The sequence below is a fragment of the Spermophilus citellus genome, assembly GCF_964194105.1.
Source record: "Spermophilus citellus genome assembly, chromosome: 6".
NCBI classification, from domain to species: Eukaryota; Metazoa; Chordata; class Mammalia; order Rodentia; family Sciuridae; genus Spermophilus; species Spermophilus citellus.
Window position 1 is genome coordinate 101,762,640 of NC_138187.1, and position 23,634 is coordinate 101,786,273.

The window sequence follows — 23,634 nt, forward strand, 5'->3', positions numbered from 1 at the left end:
ATCTAAGACAAAATATGGGGCAAGAAGCACTTTGGGAAGCCGAGAACAGTGGCGCATGCCTGAAATCCCAGCAGCTCGTGAGGCTGAGGCAGGAGAATCGCAAGTTCAAAGACAGCCTCAGCAAAAGCAGGGCATTAAGCAACTTAGTGAGACCTGCCCTAAATAAAATAAAAAATAGGGGTGGGGATGTGGCTCAGTGGTCAAGTGCCCCTGAATTCAATCCCTGGTTAAAAAAAAAAAAGAACCAGTTGGTTTTGGCTCATGGTTTCAGAGGTTCAGTCTGTGGTGGGCTGACTCCATTGCTCTGGGCCTGAGGTGAGGCACAGCTCGTGGGTGTGGTAGAGGAAACTGCCAGTTCATGGCAGCTTCATTGCAAAGAGAGCCAAGGAGTCAGGGACAAGACACACCATGCCCAAGGCACACTCCAGTGCCCCACCTACCTAGTTATCACACAGTGCTCCACTCACATCATCAATCCATCCAATGGATTACTGCATCAGTGAGGTCCCCGCTCTCCTAATCGAATGTTTTCCTTCTGAACATTCCTGCATTGCCTGATGCATGCACTTTTCAGGAAACACCTCATACCCAAACTGTAACAATTAAGCAATGAAAACAAAATTATTGTAATAAACTGAACGTAAAAAATTAATTCCAAAATGAACTTCATAGAGCAAAGCAGAAAGAGCACGTAGGAGCCCTGGTGCCTTGCTAGGAGTAGCCACCCACCAGACAGGTGCCAGGAGCCTCCCAGGTACCTGTTGCTGTCTCAGCAGACACAGCTCCCTGGAGCCAGGGTGTTGTTTCCCAGGGTCATCAGGAGGGTTCTCAGAGGGGAGGCAGAAGCATGGCATCTCAGGAATCCCTCTCCCACTACTTCTGGCTTGAATTTAAAAGGCAGAAGTATTTAAACAGGATTTAATTACAAACTCATGCACCAGAAGCAAAAATCCAGTTCCTTATAGCTGCTAACCGGGGGAGGGGGCAGAACTCACTGAGCCAGGTCAATAACCACCAACTCTTCTACTGAAGCAATCTCATTCCAGGGTCTGCTTTCAAGATTCTAACGTAACACGTACTTACAAAAAGACACACTGGGCCAGGGTGTGGTCTGTGGTTTGAGTGTGTGCTCAGCGTGCAAAGACCCTGGATATAATCCCAGACCAAAGGTAAGAAGTGATGACAAAAAGACAGACTGAACCATACTGAAGATATATTTTAAAAAACATGATGTAAGAATACAGAGTTTCCACAGGTCAACATGGCACCAGAACATTCAGGGCCCTCACCATCCACACTGCTGAGGCTTCAAGGCCACGCTGCCTGGGCTCCCCGGGGGCACTATGCTGCGTGGCCCAGGTGGTATATCTGCTCTTCTGCATGCTCGGCTTTGTGGTCCCTGAGGTAGACACTGTGTTGTGAGGCCTAGGCAGTGTACCTCTTCTCTCCTTCGTTCTTGGCTTTGTGGTACCGGAGGTAGTCACTGTGCAGTTCTTTAAAGACGTCTCTGGCCCCTGGCTGTAGCGAGGCTCGGAGGAACTGGACATCAGGCTCAATACAGAGGTCCAGGATGAGGTAGATGCCCTCCTGCAGTAGGTCCTTCACAGCGGGGTACAAGGTCACCTGGGAAGCAAGGCAGAGCTCCATGAGGACACCTGGGACAGAGCTCTGGCTGCACCAGAGCCTTGAGGCTTTGGATATCTGATTTTTAAGGCAAGAAAAAGTCAACTTGTACAGTGCTAGGACCACTGACCAACATACAGAACACCACTAGCAGCGCCACAGTTCCCGGGACCAACGAGCAGTTCAAAGCACTCACCCCAGCCAGCCACATAAAGCCCTGGTGGTAAAGGGGACAGGGCAGAGAAGACGAAAGCTGCAGCAATGTCCTTACCTGTTCCCATGGTGGCTCTGACCATGGGCGGAATAAGACAACTGGGCTGTAGAGAGTTCTACCTCGCATGTGCTCACCTGGGTCTGCCCATCAGGAAGGTGCTCCCGCCAGAAGCAGAGAGTGTGCAGTCTGTTGAGCTGCACCTGCTGTCTAGCACTTATTAAAACCTAAAGCACTGATCTGGAAAGACTGACAGTGCTCTCAGTAGAAGCTTCCAGTACACAGGGAGCCTTTTTCTCATAAAGAATTTAAAAAACGATGAAGGTTACAACATACACTGCAACCAATGGACTTCAAGATTAAAATAACACAACAGATAAGTGAACAGTAGGCCTGAAAACGAGGCCAGGAGACCAGAGGCCTCTCCTAAGGCAAGTGTCGGAATCGCGTGACCCAAGGCTCCCATCACTGCTTGCTCTCTCGGCCCTTAGTGAAGTGATCTCACTGCCTCATAGTATTTTTTAGTAAAAGAACATGATGCTGACTTTTCTTTCATCAAAGTTTGTATATTAATGACTCAGTGTTTGGAAATACCACAATTCACACAAATGCTATATAGTTGCAGTTACCAAAGTAGGGGTGCGGGCATGTGCCGCTCAAGGACCATGCAGGGCCTCTGGCGCTCTGTGGTCTCCACTCCAGCAGGCAAAGACCCAGCTGCTCACACATGTGGCCAGGCTGTCCCTAGCCCCCTGCCCACACAGAAGGTGGACAGGGCCACTAGCTGAGGTCAGCACAGGTGGGTCATAAGATCACGCGATAGTCTTAGTCCTGCCTGAAGCAGGGGCAGGGAGGCATGCCAAGCAGTCCACTTAGCCCTGGAGAAGGAGGCCCTTGTCCCCAATGCCCAGTGCGCATCCCAGTGTCCCAATTTGCTTACCATGCCCTGCTCGCTCCTGTGCATAGCCTGCAGGAGAGGCTGACTCCTTCACGGGAAGGCAGAAGCAGTGAGACAGGCACGCACTATACAGCAGACGGACACATTGGAGCACTCCACTTGGCCTGCTCTCTGGACCTGCTGTGGACTTTCTACCTAGGGCCACTTAAGCAAGCAGGTTGGTGCAGCCCAGTTTAGTCCTGTGGCAAATGTACTGAGGGTACCACAGGCTTCCAAAAATAAGCAAGGACATCCCAATGTAAGATGACTCAGGCCACAAACTCGTGACCCAGAACACTGAGCTGGGAAGTCGGACTAATCTGACCAACTCTGCCTGCCTTTCCACTTTGCCATCTGCTTTGAGCATCCGGGGCTGCTGGGTCTCACAACAGCGGCCCCAAGAGTTAAGATCCCTGCCACGTGGCAGAGGGCCCAGACCACCAGCCCCTCCTCATTAGCCTGGTCTCACAACAGTTCTCGTTCTTGGTTCTGAGTGGCATGCCATCTGTCAGATCACTCAGGGCATAGACCAAATAGGTGCCGAGTTTGTGCTAGAGTGACAACAAGCCGAGGAGCCCTGGCACCTCCCAGGCGCGGCTCCACTCAGGCCTCAGGCCATCCCACAGTGATGTCACACACACCTGGCCATGTACAGGACAGTGGGCTCAGGCCCACTCGCCTTTCAGGGAAGAAGCCACTCAAGGGCTATGGAAGAAGATCTTGGGGCAGGGCACAGTGGCACATGCCTGCAATGCCAGAAGCTCAGGAGGCTGAGGCAAGAGGATCCCAAATTCAAAGCCAGCCTCAGCAATTTAATGAGACCCTAAGCAACTCAGCAAGAACTTGCCTCAAAATAAAATGGGTTGGGGATGTGGCTCAGTGGTTGACTGCCTCTGGATTCAACCCCCAGTACCATAAAATTAAAAAAAAAATAACCCTAGAAAGACACTCAGCCTGGACTTTACCTTTTGCGCCTCCGACACATACTGGGCCACCAGGAAGGGGGACGACGTGGTGAATTCCTCGGACCGCACAGCAATGTGGCTGTACATCCGCTCCACCAGGCGCGCACACTCCAGGACCACTGGCAGGTCATCGGCACATCCTGCAGACAAAGGCCAACCGGTTAGCTCCAGACACAGCACAGTCAGACCAGCTCCTCCAGTCTTACCTCTACTACAAGCAGATAGCCTCTACATTTTCTAGGCTCTCTGATTGGCTTATTTTGAAAAAAAGAGAAGGGAGAAAAGATATGTCCAAATATTTACCTAGACATTCAGGGGACAAAGAACATCCACAACACTCAAGAGTGCATGGGATGTTTAAGAATCCCACCAGGAAAATAAGACTTTCAGGATGACACCTAGAACTGCTCCTGTGTTTAAACAGGAGACGCACTTCTACAAGGCAGATAAAATGGGAAAAATGGTAAGTTGTCTTTCAGAAAAACAACGATGCACCAACATCAAAAAAATAAGATTCAAAAAAATAAGATTCAATAAAATAAGATGTCAAATTGCGTCTGTGTTGTGGTGAAGGTGATGGACAGGTGGATCTGGGCCTCACCTTCTCACCAGGCAGCCTCCAGTCTTCCGGGACCCACTTTCCTGCAATGCTGCGGCCCCCAGGCCCTGACTCAGTCCAAAAACTTGCACAGCCTATGCCTTCCCTGCTTGGCTCAGCTTGGTGGCAGCCCAGTCCTGTAAATCTAGAAAATGCAAGTGAGGGGCTGGGGCTGGGGCTGAGGCTCAGCGGTAGAGCGAATGCTTGCCTAGCACATGTGAGGCCCTGGGTTCGATTCCTTACCACATAAAAAATAAATAAAAGTATGTCCATCTACAACTAAAAAATATTTTAAAAAATAAAAATGCAGGGAAATGTAGTGACACAGAGCACATTTGCCACAGCTGCCTGGGGCTGGGCCAAGAGGGCAGGGCCCAAGGCACCCATAGGAGGCAGAGATGGGGTGCCCCCGCCGGGACTACTGTGCTTCCCACTGCTGCAGGCTGTCAGGATTCACACGGCCCTGCACTTTGAACAGAGGTGGTCTGTCACACAAACGCTGGACCTCAGTGAGGCTGATTCTTAGACAGGCAACACATTCTGTAAACCCTGTGCGACCACCTCTAGGGGGTGCAGTCTTTCAGTGTGATTCCTGTGAAGCTAAGAGATAGCAGGGCCAGGGGGCACTCCACAGCCCGTGGCAGCCCGCTGCTTCTCCTCCTTTCAGAAGCTCACCCTGTTGTTTCCAATGAGTACCTGACAGGGACTACTTCAGCCTCCGACTTCACGAATGACCACTTAAGAGTGCACCAGACAAAGGGAACGAACAGATGCAGGTGACTGGGTTGGACAATGTGGGCGCATGGCAGGACAATGACGAAGGACATGAGAGGGCAGGCCAGGCTGCACTCCACACCACAGGCCTCAGCCAGGCCTGCCCATCTCCCATTTAGGCAGACAGCACCATCAGAACAGTGCCCTGAAGGCGCTCGGATGGGATCTATCTGCGGGTCTTAGCACAGGACAGCAGGCAGTCACTAGCTGCAGGCCCAGGCTGGTGTGAGAGGGAATGTTCCCCAGCCCTGCTCCTTAGCAGACGCAGTCCTGCCTGCTGAGCATAGAAGGCTAAACTGCTCACTGTGCCGCTGCCTGGCCCCCAGCAGAGCAGCTGAGCACTGTGCTCTGCTCTCCAGCGCAGGCCAAGGACCTGGCTTACTGCCGCAGCCTGGGGCACCTGTGGGAGGTATCAAGCCTGCTCCTGTCAGCCCAGGCTGCTGGGCTGGGCTCCCCAACACCCTCGAGGAGATTCATAACCTCCCATCTGACCAGGGCATCCCGCAACACCTGGTCCCCATGCTTGAGTACCATGTCTCAACTTCAAAACTGTAATGTAAAACAGCAAGTACTACTTCAGTGCAACCCCTCCCAATAATGAAAACTTCCCAAATCAGAAAAGCAGACAGCATTCACACCTTCAAAGCTGAAAAAAGACCCAGACACAGTACCTGGTACCGCCATGTGACAGAGTGAGTTTCCCTGGGAAAGAGGCACAACCCTGTGGGTCAGGCTAGAGGGAAGGTACAGGGCCTTGCCTCAGCTGCGTGTCAGTGGGAAGCTTGCGCCCTGCTCCTTCTGCCTCCCAGAAACCACCAACTCAAGGGCAGGAGCACAGTGCCATCTGTCTCTGTCTCTTTTGGTGTTGGGGCACCTTAGCACTGAGACACAGCCTAGTCTGTTTTGACTTTGAGAGAGGGTCTCACTAAGTTGCTGAGGCTGGCCTCCCCTGTAGGCCGCTGTGCCTGGCTGGCTGTAGTCATAAAAATATCTCCTGTATAAGCTATGTGGTAAAAAAAAAAAATTCCTAAATCTAGATACTTTTGTTTCCAGAAAAAGAATTGTTTCAATTAGAGGTGACAAACATGTCCATTGTTTTGAATAGGATAAAATGAGTTTTATTTTTTCTTTTAATATCTTGAGTGATTATTTGATGATCTGAACTCGGCTAAAGTAGATTTATCTTAGTTACATCTGTGACCACTTGATAAATATACTTGGAATTGCCTCTGAGGCTGCTATTCTGAATTACCTTTGTCTTTCTGCCGCCCTTCGTGCATAACTGAAAACACCAGTCTGTTGAAGGAGTTCAGGAAAGACGGGATGGCCTTCAGCACCACCTGCAATGGCAGATCAGAGAATAGGGTGAGTGTGCAAGCATCTGTCCACCTGCTTCTTTCTTCACCTCGCCTTGCAGGGCGCTCACAATAGGCGTGCCCTACTGCCAGGAGGCTCCTCTGGCCTCATCTCTGGTATAACTGCTCACCCACCCTGCACTCGACTCTTTAACCCTTGCTTCCAGTCTGTGGTAGAGGTTCCACACTGAACAACTTCTAGAAGCTGGTGGACAAGCCTGGCCTAGAGTCTGCTGAAGCTGTGCTTTCCCCTAAGCTGGTTCTAACACTCCTGGAAACAAACGGCAACATCTGACTCATTCAGATAGAGTGCCAGGGAAGGGCCTCACAAGCAAATCCACGTATAATGGGGAGCAAGACTCCTCTGTCCAGAGGGATGAAAAGGTCTGCTGGGACTCTGTTTTAAATATGTGACCAAAATGACAAAATGCTTCCTCACATTCAACCCTTTTGGGAGCAGACCACACACCATCCCTGGCAGCCCTGTGGGATGTGCACACACACTGCACACACACCGTTGGGAGCAGACCATGCGCCAGGCAGTCCCAGGCAATGTGCACACATTGGAAGCAGAACAAGCGCCATCCCCAGGCAGCCCCACGCAGTGTAACACTCAGGTTAAACCAGTGCACACGCTAAGTACAGCTAGGTATGCAGCTCCGAGTCATGCCAGTCTGCAAGCCACACATGGCCATTCTGTTAGGAGGCCAGTGGTCACTGTGCTGGACTATATAGAAGCCACTGAACCCTTTACTGGACAGCATTGCCCTGCTGTGACTCAAATGTGGGACTTACTAGTGTCTTTTGTGTGTATCCAGCAACACTCTGGGCAGCACTGCACAGGTCAAGTCACTGCACGGCCACAGAAAGGCGGGCTCTGCCAGCATCCCCAAGTGTTGCCACTCCCCAGCCTCTCCTGACCCTCTGCCACCTTAGGGTGAAAAGCCACAAATCCAGGAGCAGACTCTCCACACCACCTCCTCACATGACTGCAACAAGTCATCTGGCCTCTGTGTGTGTGTGTGTGTGTGTATCTCAGCTTCCTCCTCAGCAAACAAGGACAATGAAGGACTCTCACAAGGACTGAGACAAGACACGTGGCTGCCGAGTGCGGCACTGGCAGCCAGCCTCCCGCTGCACCCTCAGGTGTCCCTGAGGCTAGTGGGCATCTGTGCCAGTGTGGACTCACACTGTGGTCACCTGTGTGTCCTCCTCTTGCCTAATGTTCGGATCACAAAACGCCCCTATGTTCCTATCTAGGTCTGCTGAATGTTCATGTGATCATGTTTTCTAAGATCCACACAGCCTCTTCGCGTGTCACCACTTCGAGAAATTCTCCATCTCTTGCAAAACTCCGCAGCCTTGGATTGTGACTGACTGGCACTGCAGGTGCACTTCAGTCACCTAACAACTGACGAGGACCTGACAGAAGAGGCAGGGCCACGGGTGATGGCTGGCTGGGGAAGGCTCTGGAGTGAGCCCAACTTGGTAAGTGCTTAGCTTGCCAGAGATGATCTGTCTGAAAAACCGTGCTGCCAGCAGGTCTCCCTCTCCAGAACAGCCTACCCTGGAGAACACCTGGGTGCTTTTGAAGATGCGAGTACTTCATGTTCGGGAGTCCCCACTGCATGCAGTGAGCCTTAGAGCCCTGGCCCAGGACATCCCAGTACTGACATCCACTGCTTCACCACCAGAGAGGTGACTGCCACCCTTGCAGGCCAGCAATTGGGGAGGCAGCATGTAGGCAGTGAATGCTACCTGAGTGCGCTCTGCTGAGCTGTGAAACCAGAGCCAGGGACCTCAGTCCTCCACCCACTCGAACTTGAGCCTAAGAGACTCCAGCAAAGCAGGGGTTTATTCAAACATGAGCCCTTGAATATCAGTAACTAGCACCATTTGATGTGCTAGACTCATCAAAGAACACACAGAGTCCAGTGCTCGTCTAGAGCCTAGAACTTCCTGGAGCCACAATCTGCTTAGCAGAGCACCCTGCCCACTGCTCTGCAGGACAGGCTGTGTGCCCTGCTGAAGGCTGGAGTCCCCTGCCCATGCTGTGGAGACTGCTGGCACCCTTGCCCCCTCACCTTTGGATGACACTGTAGGATGGAGAAGAGCACATTGTGCAGCCCCAAGAAGACTCTGCCATACTCTGGTGGCCTCAGGTGATCCAGAGGGACTGTAAGCAGGATACTGAAGGCCAGGTTGACGTGGTGGGGGTTGCTGATGGCCTCCTCACCCTGCCGCAGCAGGAGAGCCAGGACATCTAGAACAGGTTCAACCACTGTGAGGACCACAGGCCGCTCCTGACAAGCCTCTCGGCTTTGCAGCTACAGATTGAGAGAGGTAAAAGAAGAGGAAAAAAACTGATTCTCCAAGAAACAACACGAACGCTGAGCACTGGCAGGCAGAGGAGACCGTCCAGGCTCCAAATGAACTGGTGAAGTGACAAGGAGGCCAGTCACACCAAAGGCACCTGCTGTGGATGTGGTCATTTCTTGCTGGACTCATCTATTGCACAGAGAAGCTGTTTTCACAAAGGAGTTGACATATCCAGTTTCCCACAAGAAAACTAGACGTCAGACACACATGATGACATTTTCCCAAAACAGGCCATCAGTTCCACATCTGGGACCAAATGTGACTTGTTAAACTTCTTATAAATCCCATCAAAGATGTCTAATCATTGTTCTAGAAAACAAAGAGAACAGACTGGAGAAGAGGGACAGTTCAAACTCTCCCCAAGTTCACCTGGGACACTCTGTGCCCTCTCTCTGACACTAAGGGCCCCTGCTGTGCTGGCCATGCAGAGGGCTTGCCACACATGAAAAAAATGAAGTGTTTCCAACCTGCGCGGCATGCAGATGACCACATGCCATCACCACCTGACCCCCCACTGGCCCTCCACTAGGGATGCGCAGCACACACGTAGGAACCACCTGCTTCAACCATGGTGCAGACTTGGGAAACACAGGGCGGGTGAAGGCCACTCTTCATATCCTCTCTCTGAGCGTACTCAGACCCAGAGCACATCCCTCAGATGGCAAGGCCAGGAGCCACTGAGGACAATGGTGAAACAGACACTGCCCTGGGCACCATGGCCAGGAGGCTCTGGTCAGGTTCATCCTAGGGAGGAAGTGCCAAGCCTGGGCCAAACTGAACTTGGGTTTTGTTCAAGTGAAACAAAGTCGAGTGACAGCTGGACATAGGTCCCGGGGAAGACAACAACACAGGACCCTCCTGTCCCTGACACTAGTAGCCACTCCACAGGCATCTCCCTCACTGTCCCGCAGGCCTACACCCTCTCCAATGTACACACATTCTGCATTGAGCACAACATCTGTGGGGATGAAGCAAGCCCTAGCCCCTCCTCCCTGAGTCATGTCACCCAGTGCTTCTCATGCCTCCTTCCCCACCCCCATGCCAGGGCTGCAGATGGAACACACAAACTGGGCTGCTACTCACAGCCACCTGCAGGAAGAAGCCCAGAAACACTGCCCCAAGCCAGAGCCCAGCGCTGGCTGTCTTCAGGGAAGAGGGGAAGAGCAGGAGAGCACATCCCCAGAGGCCACTCACCGTCAGAGCTGAGACTATCTGGGGACATGCACGCCACAACAGGCTCGCTTTCTCTCCACTAAGTGGGCAGCTTAGTAGCAGCTTGAGCAATCCGACAGCAGACAAAACAGCCTGAAACAAGGAGAGCACTCAGCGCAGGAAGCTCCCAACCTGGAGGAGAAACCCTCACTGCTGCTGATACCTTGACCCAAGAGCCCTGAGAGCCATGCTGAGGGCAGTGACGAGGCCTGAGGGTGAGTTCTCACCAGCACCCAGAGGCAGGGAGGTGAGCACAGCTCTGGCAAAGTGGGGCCTTTCAGGAGCCTCTCAGCCAGGCTCACAAAAGGACCAGGATAATGAACTCAGCCATTCACCAAGACTCCATGGAGGACGCTGGCTGTCCCTCAGAGCAGGAGTACCAGTTTTCAGATAGGAGGGGCTGGAAGAAGACACTGGGTGAGGTGCCATGGGCCCAGGCGCTGGCCTCAAGCCACAGCATGGGTGAACGGGCAGCTACTGCCCACCGAGCACATAACATCTTGGGTTTTGGCCTCATGCCAGCCTCTTCTTCCTTAATACTGTGCAGCCCACATCCTGCTGCTGCCCTTGGCCACTGGCCCCGCTCATCTCTCTGGCTGTGCACTCACAAGCCCATGTGCTCCCACACTCCTGCCCCTGAAGGCCTCATGCCCAGCCACTTCCTCCCCCACCCACCCTCTGCTCTGGCAGACCAGCACACTGCCTGCACTGTGCCCCTCCCCCTACTCCCCAAATCCTGCCATTCTTCAGCCCTCAGTTAAAGCCCCCCTCTTCCTGAAGACCTCTGACTGGCTGGTCTACATGGAAACCTGGGGCTAAACTGCCTCAATATGCTGGAGGAAGCCCCAAAGTCCAGAGGCCGAAGTATGCTGCAGAAATACAGTCCAAATTCCAGAGATGGGTCAGTGTGCAGGCAGGGGAGTGGCTAGGTAGAGCCCTTGTGCCCACCAAAAGACTGTGCTATCCCTGGACCCCCATTCTTCCCCAGAATTCCCAAATCACCATCCCTAGCTCCCTTCCCACCCAATCAAAACTGATCACAAGGCATCAACAGGACCAGGAGTGAAGGCAGCTGGACCAGAGGCCATGGCTACAGTACTGATCACCAACTGTCAGCTCCATGTGACCAGGTTTCTGAGAAGTCAATGCCTGGGACCACCCAGAGGAGCTGATTCCAACACCTCAGTGCTGTGTGTGAGTCATTCCCAGTGGGCCGCGCCACCAGGGCTTTCTTAGGACCTGCACTGTGCTGCGGGACCACATACTTCTCCAGTGCTGGCCTGTGGGCTGTGCTCATGTCAGGCTGTCTTCACGAAAGTGTGACGAACAGGTGGAATTTAAGCATTCCGTGGGTCAGTACTGCGTATATGTCACACCTAGCTTCTATAGAGTAAGAAGGCAGTTTGTAACCTAGGACAGTCCCCTTTGAAATCAAGGGCTCCTCCCAAGGCTGGGCTTCTGTTCTCAGTGGGAATGTGCTTGCTTACTTCAAGGATGAGTGGAATCCTAAACAAGCCCACTGGCCGACACTATGTGAGCCTGCCATGCGGGCAGAGGGAGGGTACCTGCCTGCAGGTCTGCCGTCCACACGTGACGGATGTCCAGCCCCTGGAGAACAGACCGGACCACCAGCCCAAAGTCCTCCATCGTCCCAGCCTCCAACATCTGGGTGAATAGGGCTCCCAAGTGAGGCTCAATGTCCTGGGCAGCCAGAGCAGGGATGGCAGGATCTGTGGGAAAAGAATCCAAGGTGTAAAGAAGTGACACAAGCCAGAGTGGCTGTAGGAGGTGGTGAGCAGCCACGCAGACTAGCGATCCCAGCTCGAGGGGCCTGGGACACTCAAGTGCTGGTGAACACAGCCCCGGCAGTGCCACTGACATAGAGCTACGCCAAGCAAAGTGTGCACACACAGTACACATGCCAGCCACCAACAGCAGGCTCAGCAACAGAGCACTCTGCCCTTGGCAGCCTGGCAACTGGTGCCTACTTCCTTGGTGAGTCATATAAATTCAGTTAGGGGCAGGAGTGGGAATGTATTTTTCACTAGACAGGAGTGCTGGAAAGAGCAAGAGAACCTTAACCCCCAGGAATGTCACCTGAGTCCTCCAGCCTTCCTTCTCTGGCCCCAGCTTGATCCTCCAGCTGACTGACCACCCCATCTTGCCAGAATGCCTTCCACTTGCCAGTCTGTGCCCACTACTCTCAGAGCTGGGGGCAGGGGACCAGAAGTTCTGAGACAGAGGTAGGTCTGAGTCTCCTACAAGCTGTGAGACCCTAACTCCTGGCCACTCGGCCTCAGTCCCCTCATCAGTGAAATAGGCACTACAGCACCTACTCCTGCAGCTGGCAAAGAGCAGGATGCCATGGTGAGACCTCTCGTGCATGCTCCCCTCCACCCGCCCACCCGCCCACCACCCTTCACACAGCTAGGCTTGGCCGCTTGGTGTCCCCGAGTCCTGGCTGGGTGTGTAGAATCTCATGGCCTCTCTCCTGGGATCCATGAAGATGCTGTCACTTCTTAGACCAAAGCCAGTGGCTCACTGCTTCAGAGCAGGAGACAGTTCTACACCCAGGAGGACCAACGGTAAAGCTGGCTTCTGTGACCCCAGGGAGGAAGTCGTTCACTGCCAGGAAGGATTCTTCATAAAGGCTCATGTGTCCAAGCCAAAAGCCACATCTGAGCCACTAAGAAGACTGGGACCTCCACGGGATAACCTGTGTGGCCACTCTTCAGTTCTCTTAGACCACCTTTGCATTCCCTGTCCCTTGCTAGTGCCTTGAGCCACTCCTTGCATGGCATCTCTCCAGGATGTCTCTCTACTCTGGCACTTTCCTGGACAGTCACATGGCTCAGTTATGAGGGCTGGACTAGGGACAGGCAGCACACTGGTCTCACCATAGCTGAGGCTCTGTCCCTGGGGTCAGAGGTACTATCTGCACAGGGACACAATAGTCAGGGCTTAAAGACTGCCTCAACTTGCCATGGCTTGCAGGGGATGGGGGACAAGGCATTCTGTTATCAAAAAGGCCAAGCGGCCAGAACTCCAGACCCCAGCTGCTGTTGCCTGGGAAGCCCACATAGGAGGATATTGCCAATCTGAGTAAAAGGCTCAGTATTAGCCCCTGTAGGAAGGGGAACACCACTCCTTGAAAAACTAGCTGACAGGAAGATACAGCATCATGCCGAGCTCCTTCAGCTGACCCACAGTCCAGCTGGAGAAGAAGGGCACTGACAACGGCAGCCTTGTTCAGGCCAACTTCAGGCTTGGCACAGACTCAGGCAGACCAGGTGGCTTTACTTCCTACAAGGCCCCACTGACCCTCATAATTTTTCTGTGGGAAAGGGAGCTCAGCACGTACTGAGGGTCAGGCTGGGCCCAAATCCTCAGCTTCACCTCAAAAGACTTGTCTTAGGTAAGTGTGGTGGCCATGACTGCAATTCTAGCCATTCAGAAGGCTGAGGCAGGAGGATCATAGGCTTGAGGCGTGTCTCAGCAATTTAGCAAGGCTCTGTCTCAAAACAAAACAAAAGGTTCTGTAGGTGTAGCTCAATGGTAGAGCATCCTGGGCCGAGTCCCCAGTACCATAAAAATAAGACTATCCTAAGTCCTAGCCCAGTCCTTTAGCAAAGCCCTATGGTAGGCTATCTTAAAACAGGACAGACTCTGGACCCACTAACCTTTGTTAGCCTTTAGAGAGAAGTTAAGGTCTATATTATTTTCATATACTAGTGAGTGTAATAGATTTTCATGATTTTTTTATTGCGTTATCTACTTGTTTTTATATAGGCTTGAAAGAGGCACTCAAAACCACTAATCTTATGGTAAATTAAGTCATAGAAGAAAAGTGTTTATCCATTACTACATCTGTGTGAAAATGGTATACGAAGAGAGCATGACATTGCCACAACACTTGAACACATGGCTGTTCTAAGTTCTGTGTGTACTTCCAGCTCTTGTACACACACATGTACACTTTCTGTAGTTGTAACGACAGCACATTTAGCACTTTATGTTGTGGGGTTCTGGCTTGACACCGATGCTTGCCCACTAGTTCTAAAGCGCCTCAGTAGTTATCATCGTAGGGTTTCAGTGACCTATTAACCTCGACCCTGAGATGGAGGGAGACACCAGCTCTCTCTCTCTGAGCCGTTTGAGGTCCTGGCTAGCTGGTCCAGAGGGCAACCTCCACTAACACCATGCAATGAGCCACAGGCAGCATGAGGAGTGGAGCTTGGAAGGTGGCACTGCCCTTAAGGAGCCATAGAAGACCCCTACAAACTGAGCCATTTGCAATTTTTTTTTGAGTTGGCAGATTTTACATCTTTTAAAAATCAAGGACTGGGGATATAGCTCAGTTATTAGAGTGCTTGCCTCACATACACAAGGTCTTGAGTTAAATCCCCAGCACCACACACACAAAAAAATCAAAAAACAAAATCAAAGTATAGCCCTGAGAGACTAAGAAGGGTGAAATTAACTAATGCCAGGCATCCACAGCCAGAGCAGGTTAAAGGCCAAAAAAGAGAGGGGGGCTAGATTTCAACACACACACAAGGGCCAGCAGGGCAGAGCAGCAGTGAACCATTGCCCAGCAGGTGTGAGGCCCTGGGTTCAGTCCCAGTGCTAAGGAAAAAAAAAAATACCCCCCCACACAGGACCTTCTCCAGAGTCAGTGAGGAACAAGGAGCTGAGGGGCACACCTGCAGATCATGCTGTGCTGTGGGAGAGCCATAGACCTACTGCTCATACCTGCCTGTGGTGTAAACAGAAAAGAAAACCCTGGGGCCAGCACTGGGAGGGCACCCTTCCCACTGTCCCTGTGGGAAGACCTTGCAAAGACAGCAGGTATCACTTACTCCTTGATCAAAAGGAGAGGCATGCTGGTGACAGAGCTCCAGCTGCCCAAGCCCCTGCTCAGGAGAAGGCATCTTACCTGCAAGAACTGTCCTCACGGCTTGAAGCATGGAGGCAAAAACAGTTCCTTCTGAGGGATGGAGCGCTGGGGCCGAAAAGAACAGAGTTAGAAACTGCAAAGCTGCCTGGAAAGACGGAGTGTCCCTTGCCAGGGCTGGCAACTCCAACAGCAGTCGGGAGTAAACACTCTGGTAGAGGGCAGCGTTGGTGGGCACTACTCTGTCCGTCCCTTGTGCAATCCCAACCCAATCTGGGTGATGGCTTAGGTCCACTTCCAAGAGCGTGGCAACAGCTGAGAGGAGTGTTGAGGGCAGGCAGTGGCCCCTGGTCCCTGGCACCAAGCATGGCTGCAGTCCAGTGGCCATCTGCAGCATAGCCTGCTGCAGCAACTCGGGCAGTGATGCTGGTGCCTCCTGCGGCTGCCTCCGGTCCTTGACAAGAGGCCCCAGGACTTGGCACAACTTGGTTAGACACACCAGAAGCAGCTGACTGCCCAGAGGGCTCTGGTTTCCCAATTGCTCACTGAAAGCTGCCTCAGTGTGCAATTTACACCTTGAGAGGAATGTGGTGATTTTCCCAAAATTGAGCACCAAGCTCAGTTTGCTCTGGATGAGCATCTGCATTAGCTGCTCCAAGAATGACCCCACCACCTGGAGGAACTGCAGCCAAGAGGGGTCATCCACCTCAAGAAAGAGTCCACCACTGGCTGGCAACAACGAGGTTAGCACAATCTCAAAAATATCACTGACGTACATGACTCTAAATACACAGCGGGCATTCCTTCCCCTCTGCAAGCAACCAAGAAGCTGGTAGCAGGTCGTCAGGAACTGGAGGGCCAGGGAGGAACAGGAACGCCCCTGTGTGCTGACAGCCATGGTCAGTAGCAAAAGAAAGTAATGCAGATGATGGGATGGAAAAAGGCTGTCCAGGTGCAGAGCAGAAATAATGTTCAGAAGCCCCAGGAGGTCTCCTAACTGTTCATCCTCCAGCCGGATGGGAAAGTCACTCTTGAGCAGGGACAGAAAGTTCTGGGCAATTTCTCCTCTTGGTTCTACACCTTCAGGTCCAACTTTTGCAAATCTGGATTCCCAGTGAGCCATAACTGTGTGGTCCTTTTCAAAAAGCCAGGGTAACTGCTGGCTGAGAGGACCTGGGCCACTCTGGGAACCGGAGCATAGAATACTGGAACACCTTGTAGCTACGCACATCAGGAAGGCAGAATGGAGAGATTGCATCTCTGGAAAGAGAGGGCTGTGAAGGAGGGATGTGGACACTCGCTCGAGTGTGATGAATGGCTCTTCATCTGCAGAGGCTCCCTGGGCTTGGCTGGTTGGCAAAGTTCTTAACAGGACTCTGGCCAGGTATCTGACATCATCCAGACATAAGTAGGGTATTAATATTGGGAGGTTTGACACTAACAAGTGCCAGTGTGCTGCAGGATACGTAGGTGCATTCACTGTTCCCACCTGCCCGTCCCAGGAAGCTGTCATCCTTAAACTCAAGCTGCCCCTGCCAGAACCAAGAATGTAGGCAGCATCACACCTCAAAGTCTGGAGGACTTGCTCGGACTGGGAGCTAGTCTGCATCAGTGTCCTCCTCATTCTCTGCAGGTAGAGCTGTTCTAAGCAATACCTACCAAGAGATCTGGATTGGGCTGTAAACTTCTCGACCTTCTTCCAAAGCCGTGTTTCCACACCTGGGAGCAACGAAGGGCAGTTGGAGATCTCCAGCTGGGTCCCAGCCACAGAGCAATACTGGCCACAGTTCAAACTGAGCATGGCATCCACCTGGGCCCAGGTATAAGAGAGCAGGAGTGCAGAGTCACTCACCTTCTGTAGCCACAGCTCAGACTCTGGGCCTGGGATGTCCAGGAGGAGGGCCAGAAGGGGCTTCACGAGCTCTCCCAGCACCCTCTCCATCATACACTGTGCCCGTCGTATGACAGGCAGGGGTGTGCTACTATCCAGGCTGGGCATGTTGAACATGACGCAGTGTAGCAGTGAGCTGAGGGACAAAGACTTCAGGGCCATGTCGACATCACTCTGCAAACAGGGCAGGATTAAAGACTGGAACTTGTCCAGCACCAGGGACCACATGTCCAGGACCTGACTTGGTGGCAGTTCCAGGAGGCATGTGCAGAGTGCAGCAGAGGGGCCTGCAGCCAGCACAGGCTGCCTCAGTGCCTCCGCAGCTGGGCGGCAGATCACTCCCAAAAGTTCTTCAAACAACTGTGGCACCTGTCGGAGTTTGGCATATGTCTGGAAGAGGGTGTGAATAAGCACCTCCTGGGCTTTTTTGGTTCGAAACTCTGTTACTTCCACATCAATCCAAGCTGAAGACAACAGGTCATCTAGATCTGGCTCCAGAATCAAATGATTGAGAGATATCAAAATCTTGAGGCAGCGGAACCAGGCTGGCACGGGTGCTTGTGGGTGGTTTATCAGCAGCTCAGCCACCCCGCGGTAAAAGTGGAACTGCGCCTCCCCATGTCGGATCCTGTCAGCGGCCACATTGTAGATGTTGCTGCTAGCCACTGAGCTTAGCAGCTGCTCCACTACCAGAAGCTCTGTGGTCCAATCTGGTGTAGACATGGTTTTCCCTGGCTCCTCTTGCAGGTGTGAAATTCGCAGGCAGCCAAACAGCCTGGGGAGAGCCTGGAAGCAGAGAAACTGGTTTCCCTCCTTGAGGTAAGAATCCAGAAAAAGCCTGTACAACACAGCGACTGAGGTGGCCACAACGGTGGCATGAAGGTTCAGTTCACAGTGGCCAGCATCTAGCAGTCTGGTCACCACTGTGTCCAGGGGAGTGAGAAGACTCTTTGGGGTCCCGATCTTTGTGTCTCTTTGCTGCTGGCCCAGAAGCTCCTCTGTGTAGGAAGAGAGCATATCAAGCTGAAAAACTCCCCCTCGAAGCACAGCCTCAAGCTTACTTCTGACTTCCCGGCTGAGCACCTGGGGCACCTGGCCCTGGCCAGACTGTATCCAAGTACCCCCAGAGAGAAGGTGCCTCAGGATCAGGCAGGGCTGGAGCAAGTGCCCAGTCACCTCCCCAAAGACACGTCTTGGGTTGGCCTGCTGCTGCTGAATCAAGAGGTAGTGGCCCAAGGCTAGGTGAATGACCTCAAGTAGTGGGACTGCCACAGCTCCCTCTGGCTGCCTACAGGCTGACCAGCACAGCTGGCTCAGCAAGGCCACCAGCAGTTCTTGTTTGGCCGTGTAGATGACAGCCAGGGCAGGCGTAGAGAGGATGCCCCGGCAGCTGCTTAGGACAGCAGAGATGTTTCTTTGGGATCCTGAAAGAGAGAACTCAGCTATTCTCTCATTGATGATCTGAGATTAAGAGAGAAAGAAAGCTCGTTACTTCCCTAAACTCACACATACACAAAATAGTACCACAGAACCAATCAGCTCATTCTTCTCCCACACTTGATACAAAAGAGATGTCCAGACTATCATATCTACCTGAACTTGACATTTGCTTAGAGCAACTGAAAGGCAGCTAAGCACTTGCTTTGATTCATTCACACACCCACCTTTTGCCAGTATCAACTCCAAGTAGGCACTAATCCTTTGTAGGTTTGCTCACCATTTTTTAAAAGCTGGGCTTTAAAAGATTTAAATATCAGCCGTCACTTCTTCTCAGCCCCTGAATCTGTTAACTCAGCTCTGATATTACCAGGTAGGTGGACAGTGGCACTTGGATCATGACCATGTGATCTAACATGTTTTTATAGTCAATTATATTTTTCCTTCTTTAAAAAAAAAGGTACTGGGGATGTGGCTCAAGCGGTAGCGCGCTTGCCTGGCATGCGTGCGACCTGGGTTCAATTCTCAGCACCACATATAAACAAAGCTGTTGTGTCCGCCGAAAACTAAAATAAATAAATATTTTTTTTTTTAAAAAAAAAGGTACTCTATAAAGGAAAGCAAATTGCCAGTCACTGCTCATCATTACATAGCAGACCCACTATCTGCTGCTCTCAAAATTCCAAAATTCAAAGACAACAGAGATGAGAGCCAAGCAGATTCCTAAATTCACTGACAGGCAGAGTGACTTGCTCCTTATTGGAGGTAAGAATCCAACCTGCCCAGGATGCTATGCTACCTACGAGAAGCACGAGGAGCACTGTCACTTCCACCTAGCAAGGGTTGACTCCGAACTTCAGGGCTGCTCTGGTAAGCTGCAGTGGACATGCTGAATCCTTAGGAGTCAATGTGCCACCATGGGCTCATCAGTAAAAATCTTTCCCACTTTAAAAATTTAAGTGTAGTAAGTGTGGTTTCTTGAACATTGAGATGTTCTAAATATTCCTTCCATGCTCCAAAGGACGGTTCAAAATGACCCACTGTCTGCTACTTCAAAGCACACAGTGGAGGGCCTCATCCCAAGAACCACTTGCAGCTCATGGCATTCTCCTCCACTGACTTCCCCTCTGCCCGTGCACCCATGAGGGTGAGGCTTAGATCTGACGGCAGGCTTTGTGATCAGCTCCAGCTGGTTCAACTCTCAACTCTACCTCACACCCACCACCTAAGTGATGGGAAGCAAGTTATGTAACCTCTTTGAGCCTGTCCCATACAAAATACTCCTTAGTAGTAGTCCTTGTGTAATTAGCTATACTCATGACATTTCAAAGTACTATTCTGACAATGAAATTCACATCTCTGATTTCAGCTTTCAAAATTACTTTCAGTCAAAAAACTGTGAGGTCCAGGGGTGGTAGCAAACACCTGTAATCTTAGCTAGCCAGGAGCCAAGGCAGGAAGATCACAAGTTCCAGGCCAGCCTGGAAAATTTAGTGAGGCTATGTCTCAAAATAAGAAATTAAAAGGGCTGAAATGTAGCTAAGTGGTAGAGTGCCCCTGAGTTTAATCCTCTGTTTTGAGGGTAAAAATTAAGACTAGCACAATTTGCTGGCTACTTTTTCCAATTAAAAAGGTAATCAAAATCTGTTCTGAAATAGTTCTAAGCTCTTATTTATTGACTGATACTGGGGATTGAACCCAGGGGCACTTAACCACTGAGCCACATCCCCAGTCCTTTTTAATATTTTTTATTAAAGATAGGATCTCTCTGAGTTGCTAAGGCCAGCTTTGAATTCATGATCCTCCTGCCTCAACCTCCGAAGCCACTAGGATTACAGGTGTGCACAACTGTGCCAGTCTAAGCTCTTCTTTAACATTACATATTATAAAAAGCTTATTAGCACAGTGCAGACCACTTGAAATAAATTAAAAAGTCACTTGAAATTTCCTAAATGTTCACAAGTTACCTTGACGAGGGAGATCTGAAGATTGATTGTCTTTCCATTCTTGAAAAGATTCTGCAATTTTCTGCTATGTAGAATGTTATCTATATAGGCCCAAAGCCTTTCAACAACATCTTCTGTCAGTTCAAGTTTTTTCTTATAAAATGCAACCAATGACTGTCTTGCCCAATCAAGTAAAACCTGAATTTGAAGGAAACATACTCTTATGTAAATGAATTTCTTCTACAAGAGAGAAAGATGTTGAACACTCTGGGAACATCCAACCAAATCCAATTGCAAGAAGAACACTCTCCTGGAAGGTTCACCTGTGGTAAAATCACATCATGTCAACACCAGGGCATCTTAAAAAAAAATTTGCTTTTAGAAGAATAAAAAGGGCCAGGCCTGGTGGCTCATGCCTGTCATCCCATCAACTAGGGTGCTAAGGCAAGAAGACCCCAAATTTGAAGATAGTTTCAAACAATACCAAAAAAAAAAAAAAAAAAAAAGGATTTGAGGATGTAGCTCAGTGTTAAAGTGCACTTGGGTTCAATACCCCAAAAAGGAAAAGAAAGGGGAAAACAGCCAACTTTGTCTTCATCTGGGACCAATTAAAAATTCCAGGAGAAATGCTAACATTTTATCCTCTTTCCCATGCTGTGCTGAGTTTTAAGAGGTAGAAGCTCGACTGCTCGGAAGGTGGCCACAAGTGAATCACACACACAAAGCAAAGGCGAAAAGAGTCAGAACCCTGGGGTCTGTGTGGTGCTTCCCCAGCCCACCTTCAGCGCAGCCAGGAGACAGTGGGTGTGGACTGATGCACAGGGCTGGACAAGAGGGGATGCACACATGTGCCCTCTATGACTGTCCATGTGAGAGCTGCGAGAAGTGGTGAGGCCTCTGTTTGGAGTGCCAGAAATCCCAGAGCTGCCAGGAATAGTAGGAAGAGGGGCACAAGCCAAAAGGGGAAAACTCTCAAGGTAAGGACAGTGAAGATTCTGATCACACAACCTGTCAAGCTACCCATATCTGACCCTGAGCAGCACCAGCCAGGCAACCACCAAACTGTGAGGATGACTCCATGTGCAAGGTGGGGACAGGACAGGTATTCTACAGACTTCCCCTGAGCACTTCCAGAACATGATCCATGTCCGATGTCTTATGCTGCCTCCTTTAATACCAGTATCAGGATGTGTGTCAGTCCAATCTCATGAGTCTTTAGTCTGCCATCCTACTGTTATCCCATTTTTAGCCAAATAAGCTTGAGCAAAGAGCAATGTCCGTGGGACCAGCCTATTTCTAGCATGGCTTTCTCCACACACCCTACAATACTGGGGATTAGACCCAATGCTAGGCAAGTGGTCTACCACTAATCTACCCCTAATCTCAACCCCTTCTCTGCACAGATTAATACTAACACTTTTCCATTTCCCAACCTTCAACCTGAAAGAAGTCAGGAAGATCTGACTACTTTTTTCACTGACATTACCTTTAATCAATCTCCAACAAAGTTTCCTTCCCAACTTTTCTAATCTTTTTTTCTTTTAAATAAATACCTATATGCATTTTGTACAGTGATTATTTTAAATCATAAAAATATAAGTGTCACATTAAACTTACTTGTTCTTTATTTGGAAGGAAGCACTGGTGGGAAACCCAAGCAAAGTGAGCAAGCTTTAGTTTATCTTCCCAGGAAGTCGTCTTGCTCTTAAGCTTCAGGGAAATGCCAGAATATACAGCAGCCATTGCCACACGTTATCTATAATCAAAACAACAGAAAGTTGTATTACAACAAGATCAAACTTAACAGGCACCAGAAAAGGAACAGCAGGAGTCTTATTACGTACTATTAAACATTTTAACAAATTAAAACACATCAATGACAAATTTCCTAGGGGAAATTCAGACAAAAGTGTGCAGAAGACGTGTTACAAATATTTCTGCTGTGAACACACGCCCAGAGGTAAGTGTGCAAGCACTCAACAAGGCAAAACCAAATGACTGGAATGGAAAGAATCATCAACTCTTCACATAACCTCTAAAGTGTACTATGTATCACCTCTTAGGATAAATTCTGTTAAGCAGTGCAAAGAAATAAATATGCAATATAGTATTAGAAAAAGATATTTCTCCAAGGAAAAGAGAGAGCATTAACTCATCCCAAGAGAAAACTGTTATCTCTAATGCAACAGTAACTCCCCACTGTAAAGTCAGTATTCACAAAGAAATTTACACACCCCACACACCACCACATACACACCTGCAGAGAAGACTACAACAGATACACCCACAATTAATACAAAACTGAGGCAAGCAGCTTTGGATTTCTTAAGTCATAAATAAAATGTTAAGTTATTTTCATCTCAAAAAATGAGCAATTTAGCTCAAGAGAAAAACTTTTCTGATACACCACATAGAAGTAGTTATCGGAAATAAAAACAAAATAGACTAACTCAAGAACTGAAAAAACATCACAGTGATTTTTTTCTTTCGGTCAAACCAAAGGAACTTTTACCTTGAGGACTGCTGCAATTTATCCTGTAAGCAACTGCAGCCACCTGGCAGGGGCATCCCTCCCAGGGGGAGTGGCCACCTCCAAGCCCCCATACTGGCCCAGAACCACCGGGGAGGAGAGCGGGTGAGGCTCAGCTCAGGTGGGTTCTCCCTCTGGTGGGGCCCAGCCCTGAGCGAAGACTCAAATGGGGGAAAGGGGCTCACCCCTTGGGGGGAATTCAACGGGGCGGCGGGGGTACGCCGGCCCTTGGTTAGAAGCAAGGCTTATCGCTTCGCTGTGGGGATCCCTGGGGGTGGGGGTGGGGGGCTCATTCCAGGAAGGAGATTCATTTCTTGGGGGTGGTTCATTGCTTGGGGAGGTATGGTGGGGGGTTGTTATCCCTTGGGGGGCCCATTCTTGGGAGGGTCCATCCCTTGGGAGTGTTGTCACAGGCAGGGCTCGCCCCGTGGGCGGGGGCTCAACCCCTGGGCGGGCTCATGGGTGGATAACTCATCCCTTGGAGGCATTATGGGGGTAGCTCATCCCTGGGGCGGTTCGTTGTTTGGGGGACTCATCCCTGGGGAGGTTCATCTCTTGGCCTGTCATCACAGGCAGGGCTCGCCCCGTGGGCGGGGGCTCATCCCCGTGGGGGCCTCGTCCCGGGGCGGTCCATCCTTTGGGGGTCTTACCGCGGGCGGGGCTCCCTCAGCCCAGCCGCAGGTCTTACCCACCCGCAGGGCCAGCCCAGGCCAAGCACGCCGGCCGCGAGGCACTCACCTGGCCGCTCCGCCGCTCCGCCGATCCGCGCCCCATGCACTGAGGGCGCTTCCGACCCACGCTGACGCGACGGCGACGGCACGGGGCGGGGCGAGCTGGCGCACAGACATCGCCAGCCGAGCGCCGAGTGCGCCCTGGCCGCGG

The 23,634-nt window shown here is 51.0% G+C and overlaps 1 protein-coding gene across 4 annotated transcripts; it reads right to left on the minus strand.

The window, feature by feature from the left end:
* Positions 1-1,202: 1,202 nt before the first annotated feature.
* On the minus strand, positions 1,203-23,630 carry URB2 (URB2 ribosome biogenesis homolog). Of its 4 annotated transcripts, XM_081298044.1 has the most exons (10): positions 23,491-23,630; positions 21,840-21,978; positions 20,244-20,420; positions 14,991-18,300; positions 11,624-11,784; positions 10,037-10,147; positions 8,548-8,790; positions 6,361-6,448; positions 3,737-3,876; positions 1,203-1,623 (listed from the first exon to the last, which is right to left on the minus strand). In XM_081298044.1, exons 2-10 carry the CDS (start codon positions 21,963-21,965, stop codon positions 1,426-1,428), a joined length of 4,554 nt encoding a protein of 1,517 aa, XP_081154170.1. In that variant the 5' UTR covers positions 21,966-21,978; positions 23,491-23,630; the 3' UTR covers positions 1,203-1,425. The 4 variants fall into 4 exon arrangements, 3 of the variants coding, with proteins under 3 accessions (XP_081154170.1, XP_081154172.1, XP_081154171.1); XM_081298046.1 differs by lacking the exon at positions 20,244-20,420; XM_081298045.1 differs by lacking the exon at positions 10,037-10,147.
* Between the last annotated feature and the right edge of the window lie 4 nt (positions 23,631-23,634).

Bases quoted from the DNA above. Each gene is read 5' to 3' on its own strand.
- URB2 (XM_081298044.1), bottom strand. From the start codon at position 21,965: ATGGCTGCTGTATATTCTGGCATTTCCCTGAAGCTTAAGAGCAAGACG. The intron at 10,148-11,623 runs GCAGGTACCCTC...TCCTTGTTTCAG, and splicing joins TGTGGACGGCAGACCTGCAG to GCTGTTTTGTCTGCTGTCGG. The intron at 6,449-8,547 runs GTGAGGGGGCAA...CTGCCATTGCAG, and splicing joins TCCTACAGTGTCATCCAAAG to GTGGTGCTGAAGGCCATCCC.